This window comes from Crinia signifera, chromosome 9 (assembly GCF_055691185.1).
Source record: "Crinia signifera chromosome 9, ASM5569118v1, whole genome shotgun sequence".
Lineage (NCBI taxonomy): Eukaryota > Metazoa > Chordata > Amphibia > Anura > Myobatrachidae > Crinia > Crinia signifera.
Genome location: NC_139225.1, coordinates 17,854,006 through 17,866,544, shown reverse-complemented (window position 1 = coordinate 17,866,544; position 12,539 = coordinate 17,854,006). Strand labels below are relative to the sequence as shown.

At 49.2% G+C, this 12,539-nt stretch overlaps 1 protein-coding gene across 1 annotated transcript in view; it reads right to left on the bottom strand.

Moving 5' to 3' along the window:
* Positions 1-6,083: 6,083 nt before the first annotated feature.
* The window catches only part of LOC146037232 (properdin-like), a 35,544-nt gene continuing 29,088 nt past the window's right edge, over positions 6,084-12,539 (bottom strand). The window contains exons 8-11 of the mRNA XM_083161242.1: positions 12,278-12,469; positions 9,468-9,576; positions 7,929-8,082; positions 6,084-6,328 (exon numbers count right to left, since the gene is read on the bottom strand). Of these exons, the coding sequence (XP_083017368.1) occupies positions 7,944-8,082; positions 9,468-9,576; positions 12,278-12,469 (440 nt within the window). The 3' untranslated portion in view covers positions 6,084-6,328; positions 7,929-7,943. The remainder of the gene's footprint in view (positions 6,329-7,928; positions 8,083-9,467; positions 9,577-12,277; positions 12,470-12,539) is intronic.

The window sequence follows — 12,539 nt, the reverse complement described above, 5'->3', positions numbered from 1 at the left end:
AGAGAAATGATCTAGCAGAATCTGATCATGAACGCAATGGTGGCTGGGCAGGTTAAATATTCATTAAAGTCAGCGTCTAACAGGTTTTCAATGGGAATTTGAACAAAATATGGCACCGTGTAGTAAGCAACTTCTGTATAATGTTCTTATTAACTGCAATTGTTGCGGCATTCTAGATATAATGCTCATCTACCACCATCAACATATTTCGGGGGTGGGGATTCTGATTGACTCGCTAAGCAAATGCCCGCCCCCCGCCATTCACATGGGGATACCCAACGTTTCCACTGTGCGAACGCTACCTGCCTCCATCGCGACCCCCCCCCCGTTCAAACGCCACAGTCGAATACAAATCGCCAAAGGCATCCACGCCAGGCTTGCCTACCCTCCCGGAATGGGCGGGAGGCTTCCAAAAATCGGGTCCGCCTCCCAGCCCTCCCGGGAAGGTGGGCAAGTCTCCAGCTTGCTGGCCAGAGCCCCGGCACCCCCCATCCCTGCTGGTTCAATTACCGCAAATAGCAGGTCTGCTAAGAGGGGGTGGGGCTCAAATGACGCTGTAGCGTCATTTCGTGTCATTTCAGGGCCGAGTGATGTCACTTTGTTCCCGCCCCCCCCTGACGTGTTGCCTCTGTATCCAGGGTCCTTTTTGATAATCAAAGTAGGCAAGTATGGTCCATGCACATATGCGAATATGCACATCATGCGCAGAGCATAAACACCAGTCCCCATTGCGAATTCGCCAGGGACCAAACAGACCAGAAGGAGGGCCTTAGTTCCACCATATTGGAAATATATATGATTGCAAATGTTCTAAATTCGGATTTGATGGAGGGACGAATGGGCCCTTGGAAATGTTGCGTTGATGTCTCTCTCTGACAAACAGTAAAGTACAAATAGATTTACACTTCAGGACTGTTTAATGAGAACTGTCTGTATCTGCCAACAGGGTTCTGTAATCTGTACTGTATATTCTGCTGCAGTAACCTGGGCCGCATCCACTAGTGATGTCACCATTACAGCAGAGACGCAGCTGCGCCACCTAGTGTCCAAAGCGTGAAAGTCATTGCAGGATTAATGCACTGTGGTTGAGATCAGGAGGATAGGTTTACAGGCAATAAGTTGATATCAACAGGCCAACATTCACAATGACACAAGCAAAAGGACGAAAAGGCCAATGGTCGACACATGAAAAGGTCAACATGAGTTTTTTTTTTTTACTTTTTCATACTTTTTAACAGCTCCATGTACTCTTATTGGAAACGGTAAGGCGCGGCGAGCGTAGCGGGGTGAGGCACCTGACCCAAAGTATGGCGAGCTAAGTGGGCCATGGGAGGTTTACACTAATTGGGGGCCCATGTCGACATTTGGGGACGTTGACACAAAGAACCAGTGAAAAATCCATGTCGACCTTATCAGGTGTCGACATTTCACGCGTCAGTCTGTTGCATGTGACTTTTTGTCAATGGTGACTTGTGCATGTTGAGTTTTTGGTGTCGGCTTATTGACTGTCGACCTAGGACACTGTTGACCCTGTATATAATCTACACCGGCTGGCTTGATGCAGTGGCGTAAGTTAGTTCCAGTTACCCGGAGGCAAGATATATATTGGTGCCCCCCCATATATATATATATATATATAACCCTATATAACCTTATATAAAATATATATTTCTGTTCAGCTAGATAGATAGATAGAGAACACATATATATTTGACAACTCAGCCACAGAAGCAATATCGTTGGCTTTTAAATAACTGATTTAAACTTCCGGGGGGTGGAAAAGTGCCCCCTTGGGAGCAGGAGCCCGGCGGCAGATGACTCCATTGCCTCCCAGAGTTCTGCCTCTGGCTTGATGACTGGGCCTAGTCTTATTTATTATAGCATCTAAGCGAGCGCGAGCTGATATTAGTGTACCCCCTGACATATACCATCCCACTCTATTAGATAGTTTGAAAAGGTAAGTTATGCCCACCACGCCGGAGGTGGACTTAGACCTCAGGGGGCCTCAGGCAAGATACCTGTTTGGGGCCCTCCTCTCTCCAACAATCTATAACACTATATATTGTTGCTGCTGACTGAAGACGTACTATGGCGCCGGCGGAGTCTACCAATAGATCAGGGGTCCTCAAACTATTTTGCTCTGGGACTCCATCAGACAACAAAAATAATTACAGGACCCCAGCAAGTGACTGCAGAAGGTCATCACATCACATGTGTAGTCAGCAGACAGCACGTACATGGCAGCATTGTGGAGGCACAGAGTGATGGGAGGAGTCTAACATACCATAACCATAGTTGCCGACTTTTACTCTGCCCTCTCCGGGAGAGGGCAGTCAGTCAGCTCACTAAAGTAGGGGGCGGGGTCATCACCGGGAGGGGAAAGGGCAGTTCGGGGGTGGAGCCACACGCGGGCTGCTCTATCGGGGCGTGGCTATGGCAAACACGTAATTTTAGCCCCGCCCCCCGCAGTGCAATGTCGGTATTTCAGTCATTGCACTGTGGGGGGCGGGGCTAAAATGACGCGACGGCGTCATTTGACCCGCGGACCCCCTGCCGAGTGGGGGTTCCCGGGTGATGGGGGGATATGCGGGAGGATTGGCAACCCTGACCATAACCCATCACATCACATGTGTAGTCTGCAGACAGCACATACATGGCAGCATTGTGGAGGCACAGAGTGATGGGAGGAGTCTAATAGACCATAACCCATCACATCACATGTGCATACTTGCCTACTTTTGAAAACTAGTTTCAGGGAGATTATAGTTGGAAATGGAATTTTGCACAGAGCCCCATTGAGGGGGCGTGTCATTCTCCACTTAAAGGGCGTGTCTAGTTCCATATATGGAGAGCTTGTGAAAAGAGATTATGAATGTGGCACCTAGAAGCGTGTGTGTGTACTGCTACATTTGAGAGGAATCTTTTAAAATGATTTTTATCCAAATGTAGATGAGCCCCCAAAGCAGTTAGTAAGAGTTACTATACTTGGTAAAGTGCTGGGAAATGGTGCTGATGATTCAATGTAAATGTATTTATCTCTCATTCCTTTTTCCCTCCCAAAATGTAACAGTGTAATGTGGGTTAGGTGAAATGAGATAGATTGCTAGACTAATGAGGGAGAGAGGGAGATTGCTGCTATTTCAGGGAGTCTCCTGCATAATGCAGGAGGGTAGGCAACTATGCACATGTGTAGTCAGCAGACAGCACGTACATGTCAGCATTGTGGAGGCACAGAGTGATGGGAGGAGTCTAATATACCATAACCCATCACATCACACGTGTAGTCAGCAGACCGCACATACATGGCAGCATTGTGGAGGCACAGAGTGATGGGAGGAGTCTGATATATCATAACCCATCACATCACACGTGTAGTCAGCAGACAGCACATACATGGCAGCATTGTGGAGGCACAGAGTGATGGGAGGAGTCTAATATACCATAACCCATCACATCACACGTGTAGTCAGCAGACAGCACATACATGGCAGCATTGTGGAGGCACAGAGTGATGGGAGGAGTCTAATATACCATAACCCATCACATGTGTACACAGCAGATGGCACATGCATGGCAGCATTGTGGGGGCACAGAGTGATGGGAGGAGTCTAACATAACAGACAATTCAACAGATTTATCAGACTCCTTGAATCACTGTTAGAAAAGTCATCAGCCTGATGGACAGCAACATGGAGTCACGACCCCATGCTGAGAAGGTCAGGACCCACTTTGGGGTCAGGACCCACAGTTTGAGAACCGCTGCGATAGATGCTCAGCTGCATGACCATCGGCATTATGTGCAAAACTAAATCAGGCTCTAGGTGTTTCGGAAGTAGCTTAACACAGCGGGATTTCACTCAGTCTGGGCGGTGTACATCTGATCATTGGGCTCCCAAAACTAGCAGCTCTGCAATCAGGCCTGAATGAGGCCCATAGATTGTGTACGTATGTACATATACCTACCTTTCCTGAGTTACAGTATTGCAGTGCTTGTGGTCTCAGTCTAAATACAAACCTGAAACTAGTAAAGGAACAGCGACCTCTAGTGGCGCATTGTGGCATAGACCTGGATCATGTAAACTGTATGGACAATTAGGTTAAGATTTAATGGGATGAGCAGGGCACCTGGAGGGCGGCAGTTCGCCCCTCACCCCCAGCATGTGCATATAGCTGGCGGCGTCGGCGTCCCCGCAGTGCTGGAGCGGGCAGGTGCTGGGGTGTCCATGCCGCTGGGGTACCTGCGGCGCTGTCACTGTGTATAAAGCTGCTGCTGGCGGCGGTGGGGTCCCTGCAGTGAATAGAGAATAACTAGCGCTATGCGGCGGCGCGGGAAGCGTTTCTGGGTTTGAAAACACTTGCCGCACGCTGATTGGCTGAGATACAGCCAATCAGCGTGCGGCAAGTGTTTTCAAAATCAGAAGCGCTTCCCGCGCTGCCGCATAGCGCTAGTTATTCTCTATTCACTGCAGGGACCCCACCGCCGCCAGCAGCAGTTTTATACACAGTGACAGCGCCGCAGGTACCCCCGCGGCAAGGACACCCCTGCCCGCTCCAGCACTGCAGGGACGCCGACGATGCCAGTTTTATAATACAGGTACTACCACCCCCCTGCCTTGCACCGGCCCTGAGGATGAGAGATTCAGAAAGTGAGAAATCTCCAGTTTTTTTAAAGCGGCAATCATTTACACTTCAAAATCAAACTGCTTTAGCAGTGTAAATGATTGCCACTTTAAAAAAAAAAAAATGGAGATTTCTTACCAAATCTCTCACTTTCAAATTCTCTCATCCTGTTAAATCTCACCCTAAATGTGTAAATGTGTGAGTGGTCACAGGGCATAGAAAAATCATTTGTATCCTGACATGTTTCCATTACAATATGGCTACTTTGTAACCATGTGGCCTGAAGGGTAAAAAAAGGGGCAGACTAGATGGGCCAAATGGTTCTTATCTGCCGTCAAATTCTATGTTTCTATGTGAAGGTATAATGTGGGCACTCAGATCCACCGGACACGGACATGTGCTGCAATACTCGCCAACACTGGACACTTCCCAACCGGTTACAGGGTTGGATATGCCGCAGACGGTTGGAAGGATATGGGGGGTGGTGTTTATGACATTGTGGGCGGTATTCAGTTGTTATATCGCGCCTGATATCTGATATAAAGTGATGAGAGATTACGGGGCGATATTTAAGTGCACATGTCACGAGTCTCACGACCAAACTAATAAGCGCAACATGAAAGTCCTGAATGCTTGAAGGGATGATTTTCTCACTTTTCAGCTCGCCGCCCTGGGGTCAATGTCGTTTCTATAATGGATGCAAGGTTTGCGGTGTCCGGGGGGGGGGTTTCCTCAGAGACCTGTGCACTATGCAATGGATGACCATCGATAGTTTTACATATCGCTGTTCATCCATTATGTTTGACTGATTAACCTGTTAGCCAATCAAAACACGTGGACGGGGCTTTGCGGGTGTCAGGGGGTGGAGCTATGCACTGTGTACCGGTACTTTGGAAAAAAAAAAAAAAACAACAGCAAAACGTCTGTTTTGCTGTGCCATCGATCGAGGAAAACCATCTGGCAGGCACATCGAGCCCACTTCCCGGTTCAGTCAGCCGGTTGAGTAAGCATTGTCATAGATGAACAATGATGCCTATTATGTTTATACTGCACGGCATTCATGTACACACACACACACCAGGGGTGAGATTTAATAGGATGAGATATTCAGAAAGTGAGAGATTTTGGAAGAAATCTCCAGTTTTTTTAAAGCGGCAATCATTTACACTGCAAAACCAGATTGATTTTGCAGTGTAAATGATTGCCGCTTTAAAAAAACTGGAGATTTCTCACCAAATCTCTCACTTTCTGAAAGTCTCATCCTATTAAATCTCACACCAGGAGTCTATAGATGGACCTTATTCAACCGATGTTGTGCATCTGCACATGTGCAGACCCAGGGTGCGTGCACCCACGGGGAACATTCTGTTCGCCGAGTGGACGGACCCTACACCGCGGGTGGGGGCCGCATCTGATGGACTCGCAAGGCTGCAAATTTCGGAATAAATAATCCCAGATAGCACTTTATATGGTTTACGGATGGTTTATTGCAGTAATATAAAAGCAGACAAATCAGTGCAAATGTTTGTGCAATTTTATGTGTATAACATCCTGGGACACGACCCTAGACTGCGTCGCCCCCAATCCTTATGTCGGCACACTGTAACTCATCAGGCTGCACACCGTGTGCGTGCGGACGGAAACAGGATGATGACGCCGACACAGATAATTACATTTCGCACGGGTAACATCAAAGAAGCAGAGAAATCTGGAAGAGAAAGAAAACATAAGATGTTGCAGTATTGGCAGAGACCTAGCAAAACAGGTCAAATAAGTCTGAAATAAATGCCCGATTCGGGGACGGATGCAGTGTCGATGTTTCTGCAAATGAGCCATTTTTGGATACTGCGCAGAAGCAAAAAGTCTGGGGTTCCCTTACTGCTCACACGTGGACCCAAGGGGTTTGTGATCTTTCGGCCCTGCAGGGTGGAGGCTGGGAGGTGACCTGGAGATCAAGCCCCTACAGAAAACCAAGATACAGTAAGACCATTAAATTGCATCTGTTGCCCAGGATCTAGTTCCTGTATTGGATGGTGGATGTACTGCCCAGACCCTCACTGTAGAATGCTGTGGACTATATCTTTAACCATTAGGGGTGGGGGACCAGGACAGTAACTATTTCCTGCACCCAGAAAGATGATGGTGAAGAAAATAACAGGGGTCCACACACCCTGCACCCATTAATTATACTCACCGCTCCAACAGTCCACCACTGGCTGCACAGCTGAGAAAATCACTGAGAAAATGTCCGCTGGTCTGCAAAGCATAGAATTAGAATTGTCCCCAAGAGCGCGGCTTGGATGCCATGTTTCCGAAGACCTGAGCATGCACAGTAGCCTCTGGCACAATGCCTGATACTACTGCACCATCAGAGAAGGAGGGGCCCCATCGGAGCATGCACTTGGGGCACAGTCCTCTGGGCTCAGGCGTGATAGTTGTGGTACGTTAACTCACTCGCAGACCCTTCGAGTCAATGAATTATCTGTTGGGTTTTTTAAAATATGACATGGGCCAGTGCAGGTTCTCCTGATCAGCATTATACAGGCAGTAAGTAATTATACAGAGTAAGTTGTGTTTACAAAATGGCAGTTAGGGGTGGATTGAATGTTACTTTGGACCTTATTCTGATCCACAACGCTGTGAAATTCGCATTGCTGCACGTGGATGTAACGCCGTCAGCATGGCCGCCCGTCCCCCATTTGCTCGCCGAGTTCCCCACGTGGCTGAAAATGGATGATTTGCATAAACATCTATTCGCAGCCTTGGGTGTGGGGGCCAAATTGTTCGATGGTCGCCGACCATCGAATGATTTGGAAGGGGCATGCAAAACTAAGACACTCTTCTGGTGTCTTAGCTTTGTGTCTTCCCTGTACGGGAAGCTGACATCACAGCGCCATACCTCCCAACAGTCCCGATTTTATCGGGACAGTCCCGATTGTCAGGGCCTGTCCCGCTGTCCCACCCGCGGGCGGCAGTGTCCCGCGGTGTGGGGGGGCTGTTGGGAGTCCTCCCGTCAGATGCTAAGCAGCGGGGAATAAACGCTGTGCGCATGCGCACAGCGTCTATTCCCGCAGCCAGGGGGCTGGGGGCATGGCTAGAGGCTCACAGAGCCTCTGGGTCATGCCCCCATAGCGGCAAAATGGGGGCGTGGCCTCGCGGGAGAGCCGCTAGTATAGACCACGCCCCCAAATTAGGCCACACCCCCTAAAATTTCGGCGCGCAGCAGCAGCGTCCCGCCTGCTGACCGGCCAAAGTTGGGAGGTATGCAGCGCCATTTGCATGGGAACGTCCCTCCATTTACCACTCACCATTTATCTCCCACCTTACGGACAGTCCGGAACATTTTTACACTCTGTTTTCTCCTCCACCTTCAACTTTTGCCCATCAATGGGCGGACATCTGGTATTGGGCTTTCCAGAGAAAACAACGTCCAGGGGCTTAGTGGTTCCATCAACAACGAGCCTAATAGGAAAAATACACCAATTACTATCAAACAATACGGGAAGGTGGCAATACTTGTATGGCGGTGAGCTGCGAGCATGAGTGAGGGACATGTGTCCAGGCAAGCAAGATGGTCAAACAGTATTTTTTTTAAATTACAAAAATTGTAGTACCACTTATGACCGACAGAGGGCAATAACCCTTTAATGAAAATCTTAGACAAAATGCAGACACAAACATTGCTATTGCCCATACATGAACAAAACGTCGAAATGAGTTTTTCACCAATTTTTTATTTTCATTTTTTGGGAACTTTTACCATTTACATGGACTCTGATTGGGAACGTTAAAGCAGTAGCAGCAGAGTGAGTTATTTGGCCTGAAGCATGACAAGCGAAGTGAGGGATGGGACGGGACGCAGTACATTAATTGGGGGTTCATGTGATTCGATATCGACACCATTTAAAAAAATAACAAAAATCCTCATGTAGACCTTTTCATGTGTCAACCTTTTTCAGCCTTGTGCATGTCGACCTTTTAGGGCGACCCTGACACTGCCTTGACAAACCCCTCCCATAGTCGACTTAAGTTTCAGAGCCATACTGTAGCTGCAGAGAGTAAACGTAATCTAGGAATGACATTATCAAGAGAAACGTCTCATTGGCTGGGGAAATGGGTGAAGCGGATTGGCCAATGAGTCAATGATGCAATGGCGAAACGCGTTGCAGTGCCGCGCTGCAGAATACTTCAAGTAACCATGACGCTCTTTCCGCCAATACACATTTATGTTGACAATTGTAACACTTAGGGGCTGGTTCGGACGCAATGGGCACGTTCTCTCCTTTTGCCGCAGTCATTTCGGGATGCGGAATACATCTCAATCAATCCTGCAGCTCTGCATGCTAACGCCACAGGACGTGTGCGCTGTGCGACTATTTTGGGACTTAGATCAGGCTTGCCTACCCTCCTGGAATAGCCGGGAGGCTCCCGAAAATCGGGTCCGCCTCCCGGCCCCCCAGAAAGGTGGGCAAGTCTCCTGCTTGCCGGCCAGAGCCCCTGCACCCCCCTTCCCCGCTGAACGTATTATCAGCGTTTACCGCAAATCGCGGGTCCGCGGAGAGGGGACGGGGCTAAAATAATGCAAATCACATTATTTTAGCCCCGCCCCTACTCGCAGACCCGCAAATCGTGGTATTTGCATGGATTGGGGGGCAGGGCTTTGAGTCAGCCGTCTTGTTCCCGCGGCTTCCAGGCAAATGTAAAAGTCGGCAAGTATGACTTAGAAGTGCAAAGTTCGTCCGCGTGACTATCGGGACCGAATGCGACCCAGGCCCTTGGTGGCTGCAGCGCACGAGCAGAGAAGAAGCGGTAAACCTCAGCCGCAGCGTTTAGGGTAGATGACTCACGGGAAATCCGGATAGATCAGCATGCACTCCCGGAATCTGGATTTCTCCGCTTTTCCACACGAAGCTGAGCAGAGTCCCCACTCGCTCCACTCTGACCAGCTGCCTTTCACTGCCAACAAAACATTGTAGAGTTTTAGAATTTTGCAGATAAAATAATACACACATAAGGGACAGATGTAATAAGCCTTGGAGAAAGATAACACGGAGAGAGAGAGAGATCAAGGGCCAAATGTAATAGGGTGAGAGTTTCAGAAAGTGAGAGATTTTGGGAGAGTTTTCCCTTTTTTTTTAAAGCAGCAATCAATTACACTGCAAAACCAGGTTGCATTTGCCATGTCATGCCCCTTTCAGACCGCACTTTAAAAACGGTATATTGCTGTTTTTTTACTGTTTTAAAACGGTAATGTGTGCGGTCTGAAAGGTGCAGGACCACTTAACCGGTTAGAAAAAAACGTTTTTTCTAACCGGTTAAAATGCAGGGTCCTACCCGTTTCAGAACCGGTATTTTAGGCTCAAAATCGGTTCTGAAACGGTATTTAGGACCCAGCCAATGAGCTGGGTCCTAAATTCAGCACAGTGAATACTTAATGAGCGCTCATTAAGTATTCACAGCACTGGAGCCCCCCCCGCACGCGTTTCGACACCCCCGCGCGCGTGTTGACGCCCCCCACACGTGTCGACGGCCCCCCCCCCCGTGTCGACTTACCCCGTGCCGGTATCTCCGTTGTGGTTCCCGGCACTGCAGCTCAGTATGCTCGGAAAGCACTTATGAAAAAAGTGTCTTTCAGAAAATGGCTGCCCCCATACGAAAGACAGTTTTTTTAAACAAGGTTTCCTATGGGGCAGCCATTTTCTGGAAGACACTTTTTTCATAAGTGCTTTCCGAGCATACTGAGCTGCAGTGCCGGGATCCACAACGGAGATACCGGCACGGGGTAAGTCGACGGGGGGGGGGGGGGGCGTCGACATGCGCGGGGGGCGTCAACACGCGCGGGGCGTCGACATGCGCGGGGGCGTCGACACGCTCTCAGTCGACATGCGCGAGGGGGGGGGAGCTGCACGGAGGGGAGGGCTGAAGGCTGCACTGGCTTTGACCCTGTATTTGGAAAGTTTCCAAAAACGGGTCTGCCAGTGTCAAAAAATCGGCACTTAAACGGTAATATACCGTTTAAGTGCTGCGGTGTGAAAGGGGTTTTATCTGGCAGACCCGTTTTTGGAAACGTTTCCAAATACAGGGTCAAAGCCAGAGATGCGGTCTGAAAGCAGCATAATTGATTGCTGCTTTAAAAAACATGAGAAAACTCTCCCAAAATCTCTCACTTTCTGAAACTCTCACCCTATTACATTTGGCCCCACGTATCACCCAATCAGATCCTATCTGACATGTTAACAGCTAGGTTTGAAAAACGATGGGAGCTGAATGGCTGGTACATTATCTCTCTCCACTTGATCTCTCTTCAATGTATCTGTCTCCAAGGCTTAAGGGTTTATTTACTAATACATAGAGAGCTATATAGTGGAGAGAGAGATATAGTATCGGCCAATCAGCTCCCAACTGCCATCATACAGGCTGTGTTTGAAAAACAAATGATTGGTTAGTACTTTATCTCTCTCCCGTGGTTAGTATATGCACCCTGTGTTTGAAATGTTAACAGAAGCTGGTTGGTCGTTACTTGAGCTCTCTTGAATTGGTCTGTCTTTAAGGCTGAAGGGTCTATTTCCCAGTCCTTAAGCCCCATACACACTAGCTGATGAGTGAATGATATATCGTACACACACTGAAGGATACGGTTAATGATATCGTCCAGTGATGTCACCCAGCCCATTCTGCTAGCATGCATCATTAACGATATAGGCAACATACAGTAGTGCAGGCAGTAAACACACTACACATTATGAATGACGTATCGTTACCAATAACTTATTTTTATAGAAACCTGCCCCCTAGTTTGATTCCTAGGGGATAGAAGCATAGGTGCCAAAACCGTGGGTGCTTTGGGGCCCGAGCACCCATGGAAAGTGATGATCACCCACGGGCCACTGTCGGAGCTCACCCACCGCTTGCCGCCACCCCTGTGCCACTGAGTCTGAAAATGTAGTCAGCGGCGGGGTCCCTGCGGCAGATGGGCAGTCAGCGGCGGGGTCCCTGCTGCGGATGAGAACTAGTAGCGGTATTAATACCGCTTCTAGTTCTCATCCGCAGCAGGGACCCCGCCGCTGACTGCCCATCCGCTGCTGGGACCCGTTGCCTCACCAGCGCTGCAGGGACCCCGATGCGGCGCTGCCCGGTTCCCCGCCTGCCTCTGTCCCAGACTGGGGGGTGGGGCATTGCAGTGCCACACCCCTTCCCCGATGGACACGCCCCCTTGAGCACCCACCAGCAAAAACGGAAATCGGCGCCCCTGGATTGAAGCGTAACATTTCCCTCCCCCCCATTGAGATGTGCAAAATATGCTCCAATGTCCCTATTCGCTGATTAGGATACCATACCTCGGGTGACAAAAATCCTAGTCGGCCGGGCAAAACCCCCCCCAGGGTGCCCCCAGTTTTGAACTAAAACACCGCCCATTTTCACAAAGCCCCACCCCTTTTGAGATTTGGGGCTTGGGAGTGCCCGTTGCTAGGGGTTTCCATTTCCATTGCTCGCAATTAGACAAGGACAATGGCCAACATGTCACAGGTCTTCCTCCATACTGGGGGGTGGGGCTATCGCAAGACCTCTTTTCTCTGATCCGTCCCACTCCGCAGGTGACGAAACACTCCGAGATATAACGAGGTTGCGGTCGTTAATTGAGATGAAAGTCACTTACGGAAGCACTTCTCCATATCGTAGCACGCCCGGCTCTCTCTGTACTCTCCTGGGCACCATTCTCCTTCGTGTTCTGTCCCCACACAAACGCGGAACCGTTTCTGGTTTCCTGGCCTTTTCTCGCATCTAATCTCTTCTTCTGACAAATGGGAACACTGGGACCACTCCCCCCACTCCGTCCACTCTCCGTTGACTTTAAGAGGAAAAGGGCATTAATTCATCAGCATTTGCGTTAGGTTTAGCGATGCGTCGCTGCGCAATGA